This window comes from Tachypleus tridentatus, chromosome 10, assembly GCF_004210375.1.
Source record: "Tachypleus tridentatus isolate NWPU-2018 chromosome 10, ASM421037v1, whole genome shotgun sequence".
NCBI classification, from domain to species: domain Eukaryota; kingdom Metazoa; phylum Arthropoda; class Merostomata; order Xiphosura; family Limulidae; genus Tachypleus; species Tachypleus tridentatus.
Window position 1 is genome coordinate 25,135,967 of NC_134834.1, and position 24,424 is coordinate 25,160,390.

The 24,424-nt window shown below is 31.1% G+C and overlaps 1 protein-coding gene across 2 annotated transcripts; it reads left to right on the forward strand.

Moving 5' to 3' along the window:
• Positions 1-1,777: 1,777 nt before the first annotated feature.
• Positions 1,778-23,509, forward strand: eEFSec (eukaryotic translation elongation factor, selenocysteine-specific). Of its 2 annotated transcripts, XM_076460340.1 has the most exons (7): positions 1,778-2,469; positions 3,752-3,921; positions 5,954-6,043; positions 9,100-9,282; positions 11,299-11,382; positions 19,775-20,543; positions 22,405-23,509. In XM_076460340.1, exons 1-7 carry the CDS (start codon positions 2,187-2,189, stop codon positions 22,572-22,574), a joined length of 1,749 nt encoding a protein of 582 aa, XP_076316455.1. In that variant the 5' UTR covers positions 1,778-2,186; the 3' UTR covers positions 22,575-23,509. The 2 variants fall into 2 exon arrangements, with proteins under 2 accessions (XP_076316455.1, XP_076316457.1); XM_076460342.1 differs by lacking the exon at positions 9,100-9,282.
• Positions 23,510-24,424: the final 915 nt, after the last annotated feature.

Below are 24,424 nucleotides of genomic sequence, written 5' to 3' on the forward strand. Positions count from 1 at the left end.
GTAAATAACACTTGCTCTGACCCTTTCAGGGCGAATGTTCGTGTATGTATTAGATCTTTACTTAATAATAATAGTTAGAGGAATGAAACACTTTCTCAAGTGATAAAATTTTAGCCTTATTTCTAGGTGCTTTGTTAATTCTCCCGATTGTAATAGTCGTAAATATTTTAGGTCTTAAAGGTGAATTTTACAGAAAAAAGAAAACTTTGCAGTCAAAAGAATTACTCATACTAATTAATTGCAGTTTCACATTCACAGAACTTGATGCAGAAAGAGCCATTTCCAAGCGGCAATCCGAACGTTTTAGATTTTACGTTTGCCTCTAGAAAATGTACTGTGACGTAATAGTTGCCAAAACAAACTGTCAACGCCAGCGCGTTGAATGTAAATAAACATGGCCAGTGCATACGGCGAAACAGAGGCAGAGTCTGTTTTGACTTTGTGTTCTGAACAGTGTCAGGTAGCGCTATATCAATTCGAACCTACTCTGAACGAACCTAGAACAATTACTTTGGACACAGATCTGACAAGTTTTAGTTATGAGGACAGTTCCACGAGCGAGAGTAGCGGAACTATGAGTTCTGATAGCGCCCAGGCCGGTTGCGTGTCGTTCATACCTCCAGTGGAAGAATGACAAGCTTAAGTCATGACAACAAATATGGTCTATATTATTTCACGTGCAATTTTAAGCATCTCGAAAACTATCTGGTGTTTATAAATTATTGGTATCACAGACTGGGTTTTATTAGTTTATACATTGCTGACGATGGTAACTAATACTCGGCCCTTCCACAATCATTGTACCGGGTATTTATGACTCTTAACAAAATGAATTTCAATTATATGTCATAATTCTGCCTATAAAATCAAATTAGATGTAGCAGTCTGAATAGTTAATTTAATACTTATCATAAATATATAATTTATATGACATATTCCGTATGTTTGTGCAAGGTGTAGGTGTGGTTTATGCGAGCAGATGCTAACCAGGAGAGAGTTTGTTCTTTTCGTGATGGCAAGGGATGGCTTCAGAGGGGTAGAACCTATACGCTGCAGGCTGAGATCAGTTCTCAGCTCTACACGAGGAAAGATGGTGGGGATGATCCTGTCTGCTACCGATGGTATTTTCAGTCTCAACCTGCCTGGCTTGAAACCTACGGAATCCAAAACAGTGGGATCCGACACAAAACATGAGCGTTCAAAGTGATCTTGACAAAACTTTGCATGGTGTGAAGGAGTCCAGTTCTTCCTATTGACCATCCGCACCCACTGTCGCCACCTTGCCGGTTCCTTCTCCTTTGCACGGAAACGAAAAGAAGCTTTTGCCCGATGCCGAAACGTTTTTACAACCATAAGCAACGCAGTAAACCATATTATCATAAAACAAATATAAAATAGCAATACAAAGACAAAAAATAGTCTCACAAAGTATGTAACCTGAAAAAAGCACCGATAGATTTACATAAAACACCAGCACTGAAAGGAACGCAACAAAGCGTGTTTGGCAACTATTACGTCATAGTTGTAAAACGTCACGGAAACAGCAAAACGTTTTGTTTGTTTGGGACTTTCGCACAAAGCTACTCGAGGGCTATCTGTGCTAGCTCCCTAATTTAGCAGTGTAAGACTAGAGGAAGGCAGCTATCATCACCACCCACCGCCAACTTTGGGCTTTTTACCAACGAATTTTGACCGTCACATTATACACCCCACGGCTGGGAGGGCGAGCAAGCGCGAGCTCGGATCACGAGTGTTACGCGCTAGGCCATGCCGGGCCACAGCAGAACGACCGAGAGGAACTTGAGTTCGAGGACCCCTATATTTTGTTTCATTTTTTACTCAAAAGCTAAAGTGTGTAAAAATATGGCAACTCCACAGGAATTATATCTAGCCAAAGTACAGTTTCTAAGGCTATTATTTAATTTGTTAAATTCACCTTTAACGTCTAATGTCCCCTAGCTAACATCTAAAGTAAAACATTGAACATGTAGTTTTTAGTTCAAAAATAATTTTAAGCAGCAGTTTGATTGTTAATGTTACGAAATGCAATGAAAAAAACGACTTTAATCAAAGTCTAGAAAAGAACTTTAATTCTCTGCGTTTCTGTACATGAGTTTAAATAATATGAATATTTAAACAGGTGCTTAAATTAAAATTAAATCACCTTTTAAAAAACCACAGTGATCATGGCGTCAGATGTATTGAATCTCAATGTTGGAGTTTTGGGTCATATTGATAGCGGAAAAACAGCTCTTGCTAAAGTTTTAAGCACAACAGCCAGTACTGCATCATTTGATAAAAATCCACAAAGCAAAGAACGAGGTATCACTATTGATTTGGGATTTTCGTCTTTTGAAGTGGATTTTCCAGAATGTCTTCGAGATGAAACGACAGCGAATACGAATTATCTTCAGTTTACACTTGTCGACTGTCCAGGGCATGCTTCACTTATTAAAACCATTATTGGAGGTATGTTCTGCTACGTAATCCTGTATTTTTGTTTTGGCAATAATAAAAAAAAGTAAAAACATTATACAATTTTTCAAATTCTGGGAATATGATAGTTTCTAAACTAATTTGAAAACAAAAAAAATCACAATGATGCATAAATAAATTTTAGTAGAATATATATGTGGTTTTGAGCCCTTGTTAATTCACCACATGGCATAAGAGCCAGTTCCTCTCTTTCCACACACACACATATAACCCCAAGCATCTGTTTTAACATAATTATAACTTTTTATCTGAATAACGTAACTTGTATTTGTGGTATTACTTAATTAGATTAAAGTTTAGGTATCAAAATTTGTTGTGATTGAAAATTTTTTCAGGATTTATTTGTTCAGGAACATCTATATATTGGCTATAGAGAAGGCAGAGATAAGATGTGGAGTTTATAAGGTGTGATAATTTCCAGGATTGGGTTATATTTGAGAATTGTGGGCTTTATTACAGTTAAATGAAGCTTAGAAGGATACAGTACATTTACTTACAGAGGTTCCTTGCTTAAATATAAGTGAAAGTTATTGGATGGATTTAATAATAGAAAAATCCAAGTGTGGTTAAAGATAGTTCAGAAATAAGTGCATTGGAACTTGTATAATAAGTTTTGGGAGAGACAAGGTGAAAAAGAGAGCCCTAGGTTCACAAGGATACATAGTAATAAAAAGGTTAAAGCTACAAATGACACATTCAATTAGCATTCAATTATCTGCCTGGAATACATTTGAATGTTCTATTCACAGTGAGGAAGAAGTTGATAAAGAGATTTACATAGTGATGCTAATGGTTGTTTTTAATGTGTGTGTGTGTTAGTGAACCTTGATTCTTCTGGACCATTTTGAACTTAAAAGATGCCAGTAACAGCTGGTCTCTTCCTTGAAAATGAAAAGTTTCATTTGTGGAAAAATATACATACATTTATAAATGGCTCTTGCAAGTTGTTTAATAAATATTGAAAGCATTTACTATTTTCATTTCTCTCTAATTGTCTTAACACTTAAGTTCACAGAACTGAATCCATTCATTATATCAGTTTCTTGACAGCTTGTGATGTAATCCATATCATAAAATTCATTTCCTTCTGCTGATGGCCTTCTCAAGGAAACAATGCATCAAATCCACATGAGAAAAACTGACAGTGTGTTAGAAGCATCAGCTTAGGTTTTTATTTAAAAACCAGTAACTTTTCAAGAAATGCAGTATCTCATAATATTGTTACTGTGCTAATTTATGTTTTCTATTTCTTCAGGAGCTCAAATTATTGACATGATGATGTTAGTGGTTGATGTGACAAAGGGGATGCAGACTCAAACAGCAGAATGTTTAGTGATAGGTGAAATTACATGTGACAAAATGATTGTTGTTCTTAATAAGATTGACCTTCTTCCTGCTGACAGGAAACTGAGCATGATCGAGAAGGTAAGTTTCTTTTTTACAATAAATTACTTAAAATTGTTCTGGTAGAAAGAAAGCTGGTTAAATTCACAATGGTTATTATTGGTATCTGAAAGTACGTTTCTTTTTTAAAACTTTTCCTTTATTCTTGGTATAGACTGATTCATGCTAAATGATTGGATGACAAAGGCAATGAATTCATTTAAGTGAGTAAGACAAAGAAAGCAGAAGCTAATGATGAATGTTTATTGAAAGACAGTTTTGGTGGTTTGAAAATTTAATAAAAAAATCATTAGAAAAATAACTTTGGAAAAAAAATGATTGCACATAACATTTGTTTATCTTGCCAAGGCAGCATTCCTTACCAACTGTGGCACATCAACTTTTTCTGTATAATTTTTCTCACACAATATTTCAAGTAACAAATTCTGAAAGTTGGGAGCATAATTTTGTTCCTTGGGTTAGGATGCTTAGTGTGACAAAGTTTAAGAACCATTGCTCCATCTTATCTGTTTGTACAGTTTCCAAACTATGTTTTAATTTATAGTTTTATTAATATGCATTATTAGAAACATTGATTTTAATAAGTAATTTTAACATATGTCTTTGTCACATCATGATCTGAGGTGTCAGTAACTACTACCGGAGTTTCTCATTTAGAAAATTTATGCTTACCATTATTGTGTATGAATAATATTTATAGACTAATTTTCACTATTAGCTATTTCTATTAAGATATTTGCTTTCATTTCTCTTACAATGAATTTTGTATATATATATATATATATATGTAAGGAATGAATTTGGAGGATAAGATATCTTTCTTTGGCATTTTACTAAAATCTAATTTTTTATGATCCAAATTAATGCTGTTACAGAAAATGTTTGGGCCTTATACTAAATATCTGGCCACTGAATAATTTATATAATTAGTTAAACACAAACTGTTCCATTAGTTACACAGGCTGTTGAAACTATACCAGTAAGTACTACACTATGAAATTTTGAAAAACAGGATAAACAAATTACAAGTTGAATTAAATGCAATGATAATAACAAAGGACCTGTGGTATTTTAAGGTTATACCTGCACACTGTTATTAGACCTTTGTAAAATTAGAGATTCTTTAATCTGATATGCAGAAAAAGAATTGTAGATCTTTATTACAGATGAAATGAGAAAGAAAAGCATGGTATTGTAGTTAAAATTAACCTGAGTACTTTATTTCTTAAAGCAAAGAAATGTGCAGAACATAGATGATTGTCAGGATGGTAGAATTATTGCAGATAAATTTAATAGTGATAAATGTTAAGTGCAGTGCACACAATCAGCAAGTCAACTTGTAGCAAAACAAGGATGGAATTTTTCAAATGTTGAAGTTGATCTGATTTTGAGACTCTCAAAATCTTATATAAGATAAACATTCTTTTTTTAGCTAACAAGTTAGAGAAAAATTACCATAGTGTGACCTCATCTTTTTCAAGTTAGTCTTGAGGTGTTCTCAAAGTAAAAGGTCAAGCAGAACAAAAATACAATTATTCCATTAAACAAAGGATAAGTTGCTTAGCTGGTCAAACTACATCTTACACCTTAGGCTGAATTTTGCCCAAAATTATTATCAGATCTTAGAAAAATTTAAGAAGTTTTTAGGTTAAACATATGTTAGAATAATAAGATATTTAGTACATGCATTCTGTAACTTTTCTTCCTCTCATTTGAGGCTTATCTTCAAACCAAAATTAACTTAAATTTAACACTTTTTAATTAAGAAGTTGAGAGTGTGACCCAGTGCAGTTAGGTGAAAGTTACAACTGTTGGTCAGATTGGACTGAAACATCACAGAACAGTACAGTGTGTAAAATATGGTAATTCACTGCATGCACATAAGAATCACAAGTGCAATAAGTGAATTCTCGTAACTCAAAATATCAACTAATGTGTGACAAAACTGCAATAAAAACAACATAAAGTTAACATTACGATAACATAAAAGTAAATGACACTCGTAATAACACTTTTTTTTTTCTTTTTACTTATCGCTTGATTTACTTTAAAGATGACCAAGAAGATGCAGAAGACGTTAGAGAAAACAAAGTTTGCGGAAGCTTCAGTTATTCCTGTGGCTGCAAAACCAGGTGGAACAGAGGTATGAGTTTGATAACTTCTGTAGTAGAAAGATCTATCCTTATAAATTGTTTTCTTTATTTTTCAAATTGTTAAACCTTCACTTTACTCACTGACAGCTTAGGTTAAATAATAATGAAACAAAATAAATAACAGAGAAGGTCATGACCTGATTTTACATATCAGTATTGTTTTATCTTTTCATGATGATGAGAAATCCACTTGAAGATAAAACATATTCTCAAGATGGCTGGTGTGGGTATTAAAACTTTAATTAACCTAAAGATGACCTCAGAAGATGAAAACATTGTTCTGTACTTTATTTTAATTAAAGTTTTAATACCCTTACCAGCCGTCTTGAGAATACATTTTATCTTTTAACATTAAAACTGACCCGCCAACTAATAGAAGACCACTTTTATGATAGTTACATACTGAATAGTGGTGAACTACCATCAGAAATGTACATTAAAAATATCTAATTTTGTAGATTTAACTTTCAGATGACTAGCAAAAGTAAACTGTATGTAGGTTTCTGCTGAAAACTAACATGCAATAAAATAATACTTCCAGTTCCAGGCTTTATTTGTATATAGTTAAGGTTAGTACTTGTGAATGTCACATATCCAGTCTGTTTTACTCGCAGAGTTCTGATATTTATGTGGTAAGAAAATTAAAATCATGCGGCAAGAAATTTGAAATTGTGCCAGGAAATGTTGATTATCCAGAGAAAATAACCATGCATTTATTATATTACAAAATTCAGAATTATTTAACCATTACCTCATATAAAACAGTAATACTTAGAGGATGTTAGACATAACTAATTAAACTCTATCATCAGTGACAATCTAACACTTATTTTTGTATAAAAGAACAATAACAAACCTCTTTAGACTTTAGAAACATTTTGACAGGCTAATAATCAGAATGTCTGGTCATAACCAAAACCAACTAATATATGAGTGAAGTGTTGATTTTTAAGAAAAAAGCTTGGAATGCATTAGCATTGATGGAGGAAGAAAAAAAAAAAAAACTCATGAAGTTTGTTGCAATGGCAGTTGTATTTCTGGTTACAGTTGCACTCAGTTTGATAGTTATCATTATATTAATAGTAATATAATAATGACAAAATTTAGGTTAAAAGTATATTGTGTATGCAACTATAATTTAAATACTGGAGACACATTCTTACCATTTACAAAAGTTCCTGTACCATGTCTTTTGATTTTAATTTAACCATCAGTAAAGTTTCTCAGCCAGATGTTTCCTTTTTCCATCCAAAAGGATTTAGAGAACTTGCCAGATCTCCAAAGTAGCTTAAAAAGCTAAGATCTGGAGACCTGTTGATGGAAATGTCATGATCACAGTATATGTGAACTCCTTTTAAAGTCAAAATACATTGAGAATATACCTACTGAGTTAAGCCACACAGCATTTTGAATTCTCATCTTTGACTTGAATACTCTGTTGGTATTTCCAGTCAGGAAATTTCAGCTGTCAGTTGAATTTCCAGTCATAAAGATATGTGAGCCTGCCATGGTTCTCATTTTGATGCTTACATCACCATGGCTACAAAGTTGAGCTACTATCTGAGCTACAAAGTTGGGCCATATATTCCTAACCCTTCCTCTGTTATTTTCACTTTCAATGGTTTAGACATTCATAAAGCAACTTGTCACAGTACCTTAACTTGTGCTTATTATGATGGCAAAGACCACAATAACTCTACATGCAAGTCTGAGCCACAGTAATTGCTTTGGTTCCCACCCATCTTAACTTTATATTGTACCTGAAATGAATTAGTCTAAGAGAGAGAAGTACAATAAGTCAAGAACATAAATAATATTTCCTTGACAAATCATGCCACTTCTTTCTCACTATAGTTATCCTGCTGTATCACTGCCAAGTGGGAATGCAAACAGCTATCCATAATCTACCTTCAGAATCTTTCCCTGACCACTTAAGTGTTCTTTTGCCCTTCATGGACAAACACTTAGGTAAATTGTTGTTTAACCTCATCACTGTATCTTCCTGCATTACTTGTTAATAAGCAGAATCAGTCCCATTAGCTCTGATCTGTAAGACTGTTCAGTCATGTTTATGTGAGTCCTATCCAAAACGTTATCAAAATCAAAGCAGAAATGCTTCTCACCTTTATTTACTTTCACAGTGTAGGTAAAAATGACCATATTATGTGCTAATATAAATGACATTCAGACTTTGTTAGATTCTTACCATTTTATATGTGCTAACCTGCATACTCTGTCAATGAATTTGCCACTTTCTGTCCTTTAGAGGCAGCTGTTACCAATAGCTAACAGCTATTGGACCATAACATGCTCTCTATATCTGTCTACTGGATATAAAGTTGATCAGGAAGGTTATTTAACAGGTACTATTTCATTTTATTATCTTGGAATAATTAAATGGGCACTTCATAATTTTTCTTTTCTTAACATGTCTATTTTCTTGTCTAAAATTAGACATTTTATGCCATATGTACATATTTTCACCATATTTTTTTTTTTTTTTTTTTGAGAGTTAGACAGTGATTTAAGAGGGAGTGATCATTTTTCCATCATCACTCTCTACACTGAACACTTGTTACCCTTAGTTTTAGGTTTGTTTCCTGGACTGGGTGTCTACTTACATTCATATGATAGGCTGTCTGTATAACCAACAATACATTACAGAGCTCTTCAATACCTATGTTCTCTTTCTTTGGCGCCCCCCGACAGTACAGCGGTATGTCTCTGGATTTACAATGCTAAAATCAGGGGTTCGATTCCCCTTCAGCAGATAGCCCGATGTGGCTTTGACAACAAAACACAAACACACTTTTTGCTCCAGCTAGTACAGCCCTTTGTAAAATCAGGCTTTGAGCAGATAGCCCTTTGTAGCTTTGCTATAAAAAACACACAAACACACTCTTCCTTTGGCTGACATAGTACAATACTAAAATATTAATAAGAGAAAAATATCTTGAACACATGAACAAACATTATCTTTTTATTTAATTGATGTTAAATTACTTTAATTGTTTGTTGGATTTGTTTTTGATTTTTTTATGCTAAGGCAGGAGAAATTGAACCAGTTGGAATTCAAGACCTGGTTGACAACCTGATTAAACAGGCTTACGTACCTCATAGAAAATCTGATGGTCCACTCTTGTTTTCTGTAGATCATTGTTTCTCTATCAAGGGACAGGGTACAGTAATGACAGGAACAGTGATTCAAGGAAGTGTATCCGTAAATGATGTAAGTTGCTGATACTTTTGTTTCAACACAAATTATCTCTTCTTCAACCAGAGGCATCTAGGTGACAGGGCTCAAGTATTAAAAAAAATGTGGGTTTTGTCCAGTTTAGGTAGAATTTGTAGAATACGTAGTCTACAATGAGATATAAAGATTATAGTTTTAAAATTAGACAAAAATTGACCAAATTATGATTGGTGACATCATCAACAGAAACTACACAAGTATTGAAAGAACAGCTTGTTGTGTAAATGAGTCCACTTTGTGGGACTTCTTCTCTGTCCATTATTGCATCTGTTTTTCAGACCAGAGCCTTATAAATCTTCAGCAGACAGTTCCAAGCCTTGCTAATTGTGACTGAAGTTTTACCTTTTTTTCTGTCATTATCAGGTGCTATTATTCTGTAAATTACCTGCATAAACAAGGTTCCAATATGTTTGGCAATCTGTGTAGTTACTATGTGTGTGATCATTGAAGGACTTTTTGACAGGCTCTGTTGAAGTAAATCAAACTATGAAGCCTAAAGATGCTGTGATGTCACTGAAATGAAGGTTTAGTGCTGACAAGGACAGTAGTGATAGTAGTAACAGCCTTGTGACAGATCACAATGTCAAGAATAAGGTGTCCAACCTCAACAGAAAAACGTTTGCATGATCTGATTGGGGGGGATATAATAAATATATATATAATATATCAGTGGTGAGCATGATTATTGCTGGTAAGGTAGTTTGGTCACTTAGGAATCTTATGTCGTTTTGGCTCATCACAACTCCCTACCATGAACATTTACTATCATGTGGATTGCATATTTGAATATAGCTGGTTCCAGGCTTTCCAGTGGTTTGTTTAGTACCTGCAAAAAACAGTTAATTGAATATCTTGTTCCTTGGCCTGCCACTCAAAAATACTGCTTTGCCTCTAGTGAAGGAGAGATCTTTTGTTAAATTTGAGAACTAGGATTTTTTGGGTTTTTTTCTTGTTGTTTATAAATTAAATTTTTTTTGACCAAACTGTGAACTTTGATGTGCTCAGCCCATAGCTTTATTGTATAATAGCAAAATTCAAAGGTAGTTGTATTAGTTGAAATATATTTTATATAAAAATGCTAACAAATTTGCAATGTATGAGGTTTGTTTTCTTGCTGATGTTATGGTGTTAAATTGGTTGTTAAATGTTTACAGTGCTTTTTTCCCATAATCAAAGTACTTTACAATCTGATCTGTGCTACAGATGCACTAAAGTATTGTGTATCTAGCATTAAGTTAATTAAATAACAAAATTATTTCAGTAGTGATTAGAAATGTGATGATTAATAGATGTTAATTGATATTGATTTATATGGGAAAAGATAAAGATAATAAATTGTTTTGGTTTTTTATTGGTAAAAATATTTAAACTTAAAAATTAACCAATGAAGTACAACTTAAACAATTAGAAAGTTAATACTGTAGTGTATAATAATTATAGACCACATGTAGAAAGTAACATATTTTTCTTTAATATTGGACAAATGAGCCAGTTGTAATAGTAAACTTCTTAAAGATTTTCTTTGTCAGTATGATTGAAATTCTTATGGGTTGGTAAGAGAGAAAATTTGGGTTTCAAATTGAGACAGTTGAAATTAACTGCTCTGTGTGTTTGTGACTTAATGTAAGTGTTGAAGACCCTGTGACAAAAATAAAAAGTAATTGCAAATTAGTAATACAAGTGAAATATAAAAGCACCAAGTTTGCACTGTGTACAACTTTGTTTTCAGTATATTGAACTCGTATACATAAGTTCATACCAGAGTGTCTAAAAACAAGCAAGCTGCATCAAATGGGCATGCAATTATTATATTTTCTCTAGGAATGTGGATATGGAAATATTCTAGTCACACAGAGCATTGAATTACCTAATACCTAAATTATTAAATTATTATGTAGCTGGTGCCATTTGATCTGAAATTAACTATGGTGGACTGGTTGATTAATTAGTAATTAATGTATTCTTTTTTAAGTTATAATTTTATCTGTGTAGACAATAGAGATCCCTTCCATGAAAATGATGAAAAAGGTGAAAAGTATTCAGATGTTTAAAAAGCCAGTGGATAGAGCTGTACAGGTAAGCAATTCTATTACAGCATTATGAATATTTGTATGTATTGTGATTCTCATATTGCCCAACTTTATTTAATGTTAACACTTTATTCAAGAATGACGTGTAAGAGGAAAAAAATAATATCTTCTACCTGTTAAATTGTATTTTACGTTCACGTTTTACAGCCTCTTATGTCAGCTGTGTGTGCAAGCATGTGCTTTTTTAATGTTGATATATCTATTAGTAGAAACCTTATTTTAGCATCTAATTATATCTTACATCATAGACTGTTCAAAAACCATTGTTAAAATATGATGCACTTTAAATTTTTGTCTTTCATCATGGATTGGTTTTGAGTCTGAATACAAATACAAGTAAACAGTAATTGATTAGATCACACCACTTATATCAATCATCAACTAAGTTAGAATAATGGAAACCATTGTGTGCATTGTAAACAATAGGTCTGTACTTGTTTTGTTCACGTATATTTTGAGGCATGCAACAAATTAAGATTTAATGAAGCATTGGACCTTTTCAAAGAAGATTACATTTTTATAAAACTTATTTCTTATCTGTAGAAAAATATTATAAACATTTGTAGACACTGTATAGGGCCAACTACAATATTGTTTTATGAGTATTCACCTGGAATTACTGTACGATCTGTTTTCAAAGTATTATTAATGCATCCTTCTCATCATGTTTATAGCTTCCCAGGAAACTAATGAAACTGTTTAAGTTCCGTGCATCATTTCAACCCATCTGTTGTGTGAGTTTTTGTATTACATTGCTGAAAAAAATCTTTCCAGACAACTACAGTTTGAAACTGAAGATGAACTTTCTACAGATTATAGTTTCTGAATTCATAGCTTTAAATAATTGAAATTTATGAAACAACTTGGATGGACACTCTATATCTAACCAAAAAATACAATCCATTACATTTCTTGTGCATGTATTTTCTCTGACCATTCAGTGTTCCAGAAGGACAGTTTTTATTTATTTAATTTTTTTGGTGAAGGGGGCTTTGTCTTTTTACACTCAGATGTTCCTGCCTAAATTTTATTTCAAATCTTGATCCCATGTTAAATTTATCCATCATATCTGATAGTGTTTTGTATATCTGTACAAACAAATGATTTTTTTTAAAATAAGGAAAGGTAAGATGCCCTGTTAATTGTCTCCAATTTTATTCATTTCACAACTTATCCTGTGCGCATGCTTTAAACCAAACTATAAAATGTAGCCAAGTAAAAGAAAGGGAAAACAGGCACTTAGAAATGGAACTGTAATTAAATGGAAACTTTCATAAGTATCTTTTGTTTTTATACACTCTTATTGTTTTAAACCAACTTGTATTTGTACATATCACTAAGTTTTAAAGACCTGAATGGTTGACAAAAATTGTTCATGCTTTCCACAATTCCGTTTTTATTCATTATTTTCTTTAGGTCATTGGTGTATGTGTGTGTTTATACTACAAGTAAACATGCTGCTGTAATGATGTATGTTTTTGAAAGCTTGTGGCAAAGTAGTTTTAGTTGAAATACTTTTGGTAGTTAAGTTTCACACAATGTTTCTCACCCTCTCTTCTCTTGTTTCAACAACAACAACAATCCCCCCCCCTCCGTAGCAGAGCAATGTGTCTATATACTTACAATGCTAGAAACCGGGTTTTGATACCTGTGAAATTAGTTATGATTTTATGGATACGTTTATTTTGTAAACTGACATGGAAATTTAACTACTTTGTAAATTTCTTTAATATGAGATATTTCATATACATTTTTTTCCTCCGATCACTGGTTCAGACAACTCTGTTGCTTTTAACTATAAAATGTCAAACTTTTCCAGTCACTATAACTTTCATTTTATACGTATTACAAAACAGTGAAGAGAAAAAAAACAAACAAAGAACTAGAAACATTAATATATTTAACATTATAATTAATGCAGGTTGAATATAATGTGTAATTAAATGGAAAAGCATACAACAGAATTTTACGATCAGAGTATTGGTTTTTGGTAATCTGTACAAGCAAAAAACAACCAAATTATAAGCAACAACAAAGAAAACCAAAACCAAATGAGAGTGTGTTAACTTCATGACTTTTCAACAACTGCTTTGTTTTAACAGATTGTTAATCTTCCTACTTTCACCTGGTTTGATTTTGTTTAAGTAATTTCTCCATAAATTACCTTTGATTTCATCTGATAGATATCTTCTGAAAATTGCCATAAGCATTTTCTATTTAGAAAGTGAATTGCAAGTGTTGACATGAGGTGGAAATGAAGTCACCATTTTCAGTGATGTCGAGAAAACCCACTTGTAGAGAAATATATATGTAAAAACTGCTCGTTTGGGTTGAGAAATTTTTTATGTAGAGGAGTGAACAACGTTTCGACCTTCTTCGGTCATCATCAAGTTCACAAAGAAAGAGAGAGGTAACTGACCGGAAGCTGACCACATGTTTCAAAGGGGTTGTGTAATGAGTGTTGGAATGTAGAGGGCAGGCTTAGATGTTGAGTATACAATTTTATATTATTTATTTTTATTTTTTTAAATTATTATTTATTATATTATATTTTAATATAGATATAAAGGTGTTCCTTTGTATTGGTTTATTTTGGGCTTAAGTTGTTGTATAAGTAAGGCTTCTTTAATTTTGCATTTGTTTATGTTTGTTTCTTTATTTAGTATTTGAGTGTTTTCTATGGTTTTGTTGTGTTTATTTGACTTGCAGTGTTCGAAAATGTGTGAAGGTGACTTTTTATGTTCTTTAAATCTGGTTTCCATTTTTCTACTTGTTTCACCAATATAGAAGTCGTGGTAGTTATCACATTGTATTTTATAAATAATATTGGTGTGGTGTTTGTCATTGTAGTTTTTACATAGTATAGACCTCGGTTTTGTGCCTGGTTTTTGAATAAATTTGGTATTAACTGGAATGTCATATTTTGTTACTAGTTTTTGCCAAATGTTGGTTATTTTTCTGCTGATGTTTACATATACAAGTCACCATTTTGTTTGTTTTTGAAATATGCAGTAAAATAACTTGGCATTTCCTTGTAAGTCAAATACATTGATAATTAAATAATGACAAATTTTATTATAATTTAGAAGAGTGATAGTGTTTTTATTTAAAACATATCACAGTTGAACTTAGGAATAGTTAACTAACTAATTTATTTGTAAGTTTTGAAATAGGATAAACATGATAACAGTATTCAATAAACACTGAAGTAATCAGAATATTTTTCAGTCACCTGCCATACTCATTACGCTTAAATAAAGTTGTCTGGTTTAATGACTGTTCGATTTAATTTGATGAACACAAAAGTACTTATGGTTACAAACATTTCAACTCAGAACAAATCATAGTATATCTAATAAAAAAATAAAAAACATCATAGGTTTAAACAAAACCAAGCATCAACAATATACCTTTACTAAGCATTAAGCAATCTCCAACTATGTGACTTTTTTATTTTGTACTTTATATGGATTTCTGTGTGTAGGTAAACTACTAGGTGATGATGACAAAACCTTCTCCAAACATTGTAAGTTTTTTACTGAGTTGAACTTGTAATAAAGTTTTCTTTGTTACCCATTTTACTCATTTCTAAACTATATGAGCTTACTTTAAATTATCTGATGTCTTCTTATCAGAGAAAACTTCTGTAGCTTGTCAGTAGATATAATTTAACACACAAAGACTTTTACATTTCACAAACAAAAGGAATGTTTGCAGAACTGTAATAAAAACAAAATTTTCTAAACCTATGTGTTTTAATATTACATAATAGTTCCATTCTTTCTCTATCCAAAATAGCTATTTTTATGTGGCATGTAACAAGGTATCAACATAAACCTATACAAAAAGTAAGGGAAACAGTTGAAAATCAAGAAATGGATAATACGTTCTCGAGTGGTGATAGTTATTAGCAAAAATAGTTATTTTTTAGGATGGACAGGAAAATTCTAAAAAAAACAACAAACAGCTGGATTGCTTACAGGTAAAAACATTTACAGCTTTGCAGAAATGAAACGTTTCTTTATTGTACTTGAATTATTTTAGTAAATGTTAGAAAATGATGTAATATAGACTTGAACCCCACCCCTAAATATGCATCTACTTATACAACATTAAAAAACATTTATTTAATTTCTGGGAAAAAGTAAGGGGTCTAGACTTTACTCAACCTAAATCTGTGCCTGTTTATACAACATAAAATAATTCAATTATTAATTTCTGTAGAAATGATGGAAGGAGAATAAATGGGGTACCACAACCCCTTCCCTAAATCCAAGCCTACTTATGTAACATCTAAGAATAAAGTTATTAATTTCTGGAAAAATGAGCATGGATCTCAAACTTTTGCCTCCTTATACAAAGATGGCAGATTTACAGTTAGGTAAAAAGTAATGTACTTGCACTAACAACTAAAGGATGCTACCAGTTAGTTGCCTTCTTTTTTTTCAGTTCAAAATTAGTGAAGTAGCAGATATCCTCAGTGGCTTTGCCATAACAAAGACAGAGTGAATGAGTTTGGTGGTATTGTAAAACAAACCTGAGATCCTTGAATCACAAAACATTTTGTGATTCATGGATTACCAAACTATGCTGGCTCAAAGCTGAACAACTTGATGAAAGAAATCACTTCTCTAAAATTTGGTTTTGATACCCTAAGTGGGCAGAATTTAAGTAATCCATGGCTTTATACTTAACAAAGTAATATAATGGCAGTATTTTAATCACTTGTATAGTTGAAACAAATGAAAACCCTAATTCAAATTAATTGATTATTGGAATGTTTGTAAATTCTAATTTCTCTCAGTTGATTATTTTTGTGACAGTTAATCATAATTTTTTTAATTCACTGTTGGAATTATCAGAAATTCTAAATGAGATTAGTTTGTTTTGTGACAGCTAATTTAATCATAATTTTTATTAATTCATTGTTGGATTTATCAGAAATTTTAAATGATATGAGTTTGTTTTGTGACAGCTAATTTAATCATAAATTTTATTAATTCATTGTTGGATTTATCAGAAATTTTAAATGAGATGAGTTTCTTTTGTAACAGCTAATTTAATTGTGCCTTCAAATAATTGATTGTTGAAATAACTGGAAACAATCAATTTAATTAATGTATATGACACAAATTGATCTAACTGATGTCCATACATAACTAATTAAATTGTTCTCCTGTAATATATAATTCAAACATATCAAATACAAAGAGTTAATCAGTTTTTCAGTACTTTGCTTGTTGAAACATGGTTCAGAGCAGCATATCAGCTTAGAAGAGACATTCTCTAAGCGTTAGAAAGGTTTACTATTGGTACCTTATACACTAGTACTCAGATTTCATGTTTTCAGTATGTGCTGTCTTGAGTAAGTTTCGTATTTCTGAATATGTCCTAACTGTGAATCCTCTTTTCAGTCGTATCTGACAAACTGCCAAATACCCTACTCTACTGCAAGAAAATTATAAGTATTGGTGCTGTTTACAGAAAGTTACTGTTTACTAGTATACTAATGTTTTTTCATTTTGTTACTCTTCCAGGTTAGATCCCTGTTTTGGAATTTATATCTTCATATTAATAGTAACTAAGGTAAAACCAAAACAAATTTATTAACCTTAAATTGGTGGATTCTGTTATTGTAATTTATTACAATTTGTACATGTTTCTTAATATCTTTTCTTATATAAGACTGAATTAATGTAATTGCAGAAATCATCACTGCTGGGTATAATCTAATAATTATTAGTATTTTTGTATTTCTCCTGAACCAATTGGTATCTAACCCTGAAAAAAGACTGGAAAGCTTTGTATATTGTGGAACTAAGAAATTAACACATTTTCTAATTCGAGCAGGTTTTTTTTTCTTTCCTTTTAGAAATAAACAGATAGTTCATTAGATGGAAAAGTAATTTGAGATTTTAATATTTTTATTAAATGTTATAAGAAAAATTATTTTTCTATTAATTTTCAGTGTTGTCTAAACAGTTGTACTAAAATAATGTATCACTTCTGGTAAGTCAGGCTTAACCTCTCTTTGTTTGAAACAAGTTTAGCCTTGTTATAATTCAGTACCTATTTGACTGATCTCTTTTTTTCTTTCAAGATGCAATTTTTTATTTTATAAGTTTAAAAAAAAATTGCTTTTCATTTTTACCTCCTGTGTCAGATTTTTGGGGGGAGAAATGAGCTATAATAAAATATACCTTTTGTTTTGCTTTGTATTAGCATATTATAATACATGGTAACATGCAAATAATTAAAACAACATGGTGAGAAATGGTTTACTTGAATTAACTTTGGTAAATGTGTTTTGGAAAAGTGGATTTCATCCACTTGTCCAGTTATCTCAGACAAATCATAGAAAAGGTTAAAGTGTGCCCTTCTTTATTTGTCCAGTACTGTATATTGTTTTATGTAGGAAAACCACTGTGGTGAGTAAAATACATCAAAAGAAATACCATACATACATCATGTTAATATTTTTGAATTTGGTGTAAAATCTGCCAAATGCCAATCCCTTTCTACTGAGAAAATGTTTTTTTCGTCATAGAAGCAATTTTCTGGACTGTGCAAGTGAATATTCGCTATTGTAGTATACAGGTACACTGGTATCCATTTGTACCTATAGAACAAAAGGTTCCAGAAATGTTTCTGTGCAGTAGAATAATGAACTTAAATGGAAAAGAAGTAAAAATGAATGAATAAGACAATTATTTTTCTCATAAAATAAAGAGTGAATGTGTTTCACTGAACTTGCTGACCTCTGTTTTGCCTAAAGACTGCATGTGGTACTGGGATGAAGAAAGGTTACATAGATGTGATCAAGAATAGTGATATTTCATACTCTCAAGTCAGACCAGGGTTCTAATGCAGTATCCCACAATCCTTAGATTGTGAGATTATGTTTGTCAGTGTTCATTTCAAATAAATATTTACAATGAAAAGAACCCCATCTCATATTAAGTTATTCCAGTTGTTATGTGACTCCTTTAACTGAACTAAACTGAATCATGAGGCAAACACAGAAAAGTAACATTCAACCCCTCTGGAATAGTCTTTGCAGTATTTAACCTTTACCTAAGCAAGAGGAATTGTGCAAGTTTACCAGGAAGCCATTAACTACATGGAAAATACTGCATTTAAATTTTAAAAAATAACTTAAAGGTATCTAAGTTGAGATATATTCTGTACTAGTTATAGGAGTGTGACATTAGTTCTTTGAACTGTGACACCATTTGCATTTCACATTAATTTCTTGTTTAAGTAACATTTTTTTAGGCTTACCAGTTACAAATAATGTTTGGTAATTGTTATAATCTTCTTCAACAGCTGGTCATTTCTATAATTGTAATCATCTTTCTCTATCGCCAGTTGCTAAGATGACAGCTATAGTGATGCAGATCACAGATATGGTGTTTTTTAACAAGGTTTTCGGAAATCTGAAATGTTTGCTAATGCACTTTGATTTTAAAGGATAAGAAGTGAGAGGTGTGATCAATGTTTTCATGAAATCCATTGTTGTTTGTTTATGCAGTCTTTTTAACAATGAATATTCAGATCATTAATAGTGGAGATACCAAACTGATCAATCAATACATTTTACTTCTTTGAGTTTCAGAGTTCTTGTGTATTGAACGATTTAGTACACTAATTCTACATAACAAATTGAATAGATATTTACCACTTCAGTGATTTCTAAGTTAATTTTTCATTCTAATATTTAGTGGTAGATCACTGACACTTCAATAGTTTCTAATTTACCTTTTTACCTGACTAATTTCAGTCAGTATCTGTTTGTGTATATTAAAAACTTTAATCCTGTTTCCATAGTTTACGCTATACATTTTTCAGTGAAAAGGGATTAAAGTTTTCTGGGTATTGTTATGTTATCAATAAATGTGTATTTACCTTAGTTAAAAATAACCTAAATTTTTTTGGCAAGTTTAGTCCTGTTATTCACTGTTTTTTTTTTGTTTTTTTTTGTATTTCATTACTAATCAGAAATATGTTTTGAAAGCAGATTTATAAGCCCTGTGTGAATACAATTTGATAATTTTTTTTTCATGTAAAATGAATTTATACACTTCAATTACTTTTGGGCTTAAAGTACCATAGGTTTCATAAGTTATATAAGTAAAGACAATTTGCAAAAAATGTTCATTTATTATATGTTTCTTTTTATCAAATACCTAAAACATACTTTAAAATAATAACTAATTCTCACTAAACCTAATATAAGAATTTCATTATAAAATGTAGTTTCATTAAAAATACATTGCAAATTGAAAGGCATTGCCTTTTGAGAAAATCAGTAAAGAGAGAGGATATTGTGTTTGTTTATAGTTGACTGTTATATTTGTAGAATTTTCTTCCATTACTAGGGTGGAAGAGTAGGAATTTGTGTGACCCAGTTTGACCCAAAAATGCTGGAAAGAGGAGTTGTATCTTCACCAGGAACTATAACAGTGACATATGCAGCAGTTGCTTCAGTTAAGAAGATTCCCTACTTTAAAAGTACTTGTTGTACCAAAGCCAAGTTTCACATCAGTGTATTGCATGACACAGTGATGGCAAAAGTCACCTTCTTTGGACTTGCAGCTAACATTAGTAAAGAAGTTTGTGACAATCAAATGTCGGATTTAAAAGCGAAGGGTGTAGAAAATATCAATTTTGACTTTTCCAAAGAATACAAGTACCAGGATGAATTATTTCCTGAATGTTCAAGAAACTGTGAAGAAAAATTAGTACAGAATGAAAATGGTTTTGTTCCTGTTCAACAGTTTGTTCTTTTAGAGTTTGAAAGACCAGTGCTTATATATCATGGTGCACTTTTCATTGGTTCAAAGTTAGATACAGATATCCATGCTAATATTTGTCGATTAGCATTTTATGGACATATTCAAGAGCTTTTCACTGATAACAAATATACAGAGAATGCCTTACCAAACTTAAAAGTTTACAAACAAAAAATGAAAGAAGGAATTGTTGAAAGGATTGTTAATGACCAAGAAGTGATTGGAAAATCAATTTTTAAGAAGGAAACAAATATTCAGATATTTATTGGTTTAAATATAAATTTATCAACTGGAGAAAGTGGAAAAATTGATGGAAGCTTTGGACAGAGTGGAAAAATTAAAATCCATGTCCCAGGTGAGTAATTAATGGACTGGGAAACTTTTTTAAATAAATGCAGATACTTTTATTTTGTTAGTGTGTGTTTCATTTTTATTATTAATAATAATTTGTTCTTACTACAAAAGCCTTAAGAACATTTATGCTTACCTAATGAAAACTTTAGTCAACAAAAAACAAGTTTTCAAATAGGATAGTTTAAATCATTTTCCAAGGTATTCTTCTTTGCTTCTAGAGGATTCTACTGGTTGATTGGTCTTCTCTGACTCCTGAGGATTCTACTTCTTGACTGGTCATCTTTGTCTAGAGGATTCTACTGGTTGACTAGTCTTCTCTGTCTCCTGAGGATTTTGCTTCTTTACTGGTCATCTTTGTCTAGAGGATTCTACTGGTTGGATAGTCTTCTCTGTCTCCTGAGGATTCTACTGGTTGCCTAGTCTTCTCTGTCTCCTGAGGATTCTACTTCTTTACAGGTCGTCCTTGTTTAGAGAATTTTACTGGTTGACTGGTCTTCTCTGTCTCCTGAGGATTCTGCTTCTTTACTGGTCATCTTTGTCTAGAGGATTCTACTGGTTGATTAGTCTTTGTTTCTTGAGGACTTACTGATGACTAAACTTTTGTGTCTCTAGAGGAATTTATTTGTTTGCTAGTTTTCTTTGCCTTTAGAGGTTCTTACTCATTCACTAGTCTTGGCTTTAGAGGTTTCTGTTTGTTCACTAGTCTTTGTCCCTAGACATTACTTGTTATTTAGCCTTTTTTTGTCTGTAGTGGATTCTGTTTCTCAGTTAGTCTTCTATTCCCCTGAAGGATTGGTGTTCCAACTTTTGTATGGTGCTCTCTCATTCTAAACATGCATTTGGTCGCCTCACACTGACTAACCTAGCTGTGTGTACATACAGTGCATGTAATTTTCCTATGTTAAGCATTGTAACTGCATTACTTACTGCTAGTAATATTTGTATGATAGTTTTTAAAATTTCCTTATTTTTAAACTTGGACGTTGAGATATAACTTAAATGCTTCTGTAGTCACAGTTGTGCTTGCCCTTTTGTTTGACCATCACATCTTTAAAGGATTCCACATGTTCATTAGTAGACAGTTTTTCTTACTCATTGAGAAATTGAACATAGAAGTTTGTATATTAATTTCACTAATAACTACTGGTTAAAAAATATTTAGATGTTTTAATTATTAAAAACATAAATTATATTAGAAAAAAGTGTTACAAACATGGTATAAAGTGAAATTCTAGGTTTGTTGAATTTTAACAATAGATCTACCAGCACTTTCAGCCTGGTCTGACTTCCTCAGCTAGTCCTTAAGTTGTTCATTACAAAATTTTTTCCATTTTCTTGAAGTTTTAGATAAGACTTAGAGAAATTTGATTTTTTACCAATAGCCAGCTTATAAAAATCATATTTTTACAAAATGGTTGTTTTTACATTTTTGTTCAGACTATAACAGAGATGGATACCAAATGTATAGTTCATAATATTTATACAAATCTCTATTCCTAAAATATTTAAGTTATCATTGTGGAATGCCATAAAATTGCAAGATAGATTATTTGAATAAATAGGATGAAATGATGGTTATAACTGTTGGTATAAGGCCATCAATTACGTAAAATATTGGTCAGAAAACATCTCAAAGCCAGATAATTTTGTATTTGTCCTGAAATTCAAATGACTGTGTAGTCAGTTGTATCTCGTAAACTGGTCATATATTTAAAATAAATGTTTTACGTAAAATAACAGTATGGTTAATTCAGTGATATAAGTTACTATATTCAACACATTAATATATATACATATATAAATACAGTATGTATAAAAATTATTTTAAAAATTAATGTGATTGTACATCCAAATAATTTCAGGTGGGCTCAAAGAATCAACTAAATCTCTTCTGTCAACAACCAAGAAGAAGGGAAAGGGCAAAGAAGATTTAGCCATGTCAGGACACGCTAATGTTGACCAACATGTGAAACTTCAACTGACTTTTAAAAGATATATTTATGACACAAAGAAAAGGATGATTCAGATATAATAATGTTTCTTTCTAAAAGTGATATGTTTTCTTGTTATTGAGATATTCAAAGTCTATCATGTTAAAAGAATTATGAAAAGATTATATATTAATTGACTTTATTTGCTGTATAGCTACAAAAACTGAAGTCACATGATGAGTGGTTTGATATATTTAATCAACTTTAAGGCTTAGAAGTTTCAACAAAAAATAAATCATATTAGATCATTCTGTTTATTTGGAATCCAGAGAAAAAGATTCCACTGTTTATTATATTTTTACTTTAAAAAATTTGAAATTAGATATGCAGTGATTTTTCTTTTTGTAATAACAACATAATTTTTGTTAAGTAAGGAGAACTACTTATTAAATAATTAACAACTTTTATATGGTGAAAACATAATTCAAAATCAGTTATATAACAACAGTTAGTAAGTAATGATAAAACAGCATCCAATTAAATTTAACCATAGTCAGTGTTAACTCATATTGGAAAGGAGACAAATAATGAAAAAGCTTTGTGCCTAAATATTCTAGAGAACCTTAAGTTTTCCAAGTTAACAAGTACAAAACCTTTATTCATCAGAAAGCAAACTGTTGAAGAATAGTCCATCTTATGCAAATGCTTAAGTTGTAGAACTATGTATATTTATGTTAAATTGATTTTTGAACCAATGTGTTTCCCTGACATCATGAATAAGTTAATTAATGTTAACTTTTAATTTTATCTTTTAGATTTTATATTCCTAAAAGTGAACAATCATGTAAATAATAAATGTAAAGTAGAAAGGCATTTTTATGAATAGGCATCTGTAGATAGTGAGTAATGTGCATTCACTTCTACAGCTTTAAAGCAGCCTTTAGAAACAAGTGTAAAAGTGATTAAGTATTTTATTAAGATGTATGGAATAAGTAAAATTAATAAAAATGAAACTACTTTGTACTTAGAGAAGAAATGCTGTGTTATTAACTGTTCATACAAGCACAAGGAAACTGTTTTCTTTTTTACTTCCTAAACTAACTGGTTTGATATCTCTATACTAATCCATTGATAGGTATAATGGAAATATGGTTTCAACACATTGTTTCATTTACACACTAATCAGTATATATCATTACTGTTACAGATTTTTCAGGGTTATTTAAATGTAAAGGACCTTGTATTTTGTTTGTTGTAGTCTTGCAGTACTATTGATTAATATAATTTGACACATCTGTGTGTAAAATTTCAATAGTTTCTGCAGAATCCCTTAAGAGTTACACACAGAGACATCTCATCTGTAGACATAAATATATGTTTCTACCTCTTTTTTTTCTTTGATTTTAATGAAGAAAAAAACACATTTTCTTCATTTTGGTAGTTTGTATAGTTTATTAAGAAAAATAAGTCAAAAATTTGCCTTAAGTAGTAATCCAAAACCAGTCCTTTGATAGATGGCCAGCATGTAAAAAGGAATATTGCACTTGTATGTGTAAGGTTCTTGAACAGTTGATGTAAAAAATTAAAATTATATTTTTATAATTTAGTAGTGCTACATACTCTGTAAAGAAAGTATTCAACTTTAATGTAATTCATAAGTCTGAAGGCTTTTTTTAAGTTTTATTTTATCTACCAAATGAATCAAGTTCTTTTTTTTAATTTTGGCAATGTAAGTTATTCAGTTCAACAACTTCAGTTATTTGTGAATGGTTAATATATTATTTCTATTTTATTTTTTCAAAATTGTCAGTGCTTCAAAATCTCAGACTTGATAGTTTTCTGTCAAATGTATACCACAATACTATACTAATTATAGTGTTTTTTGTATCAAGTTTGTTATTTTCAGGAATCATCAGCCCCTTTTATTTGCAGTTATCTTACTTTGTTTACA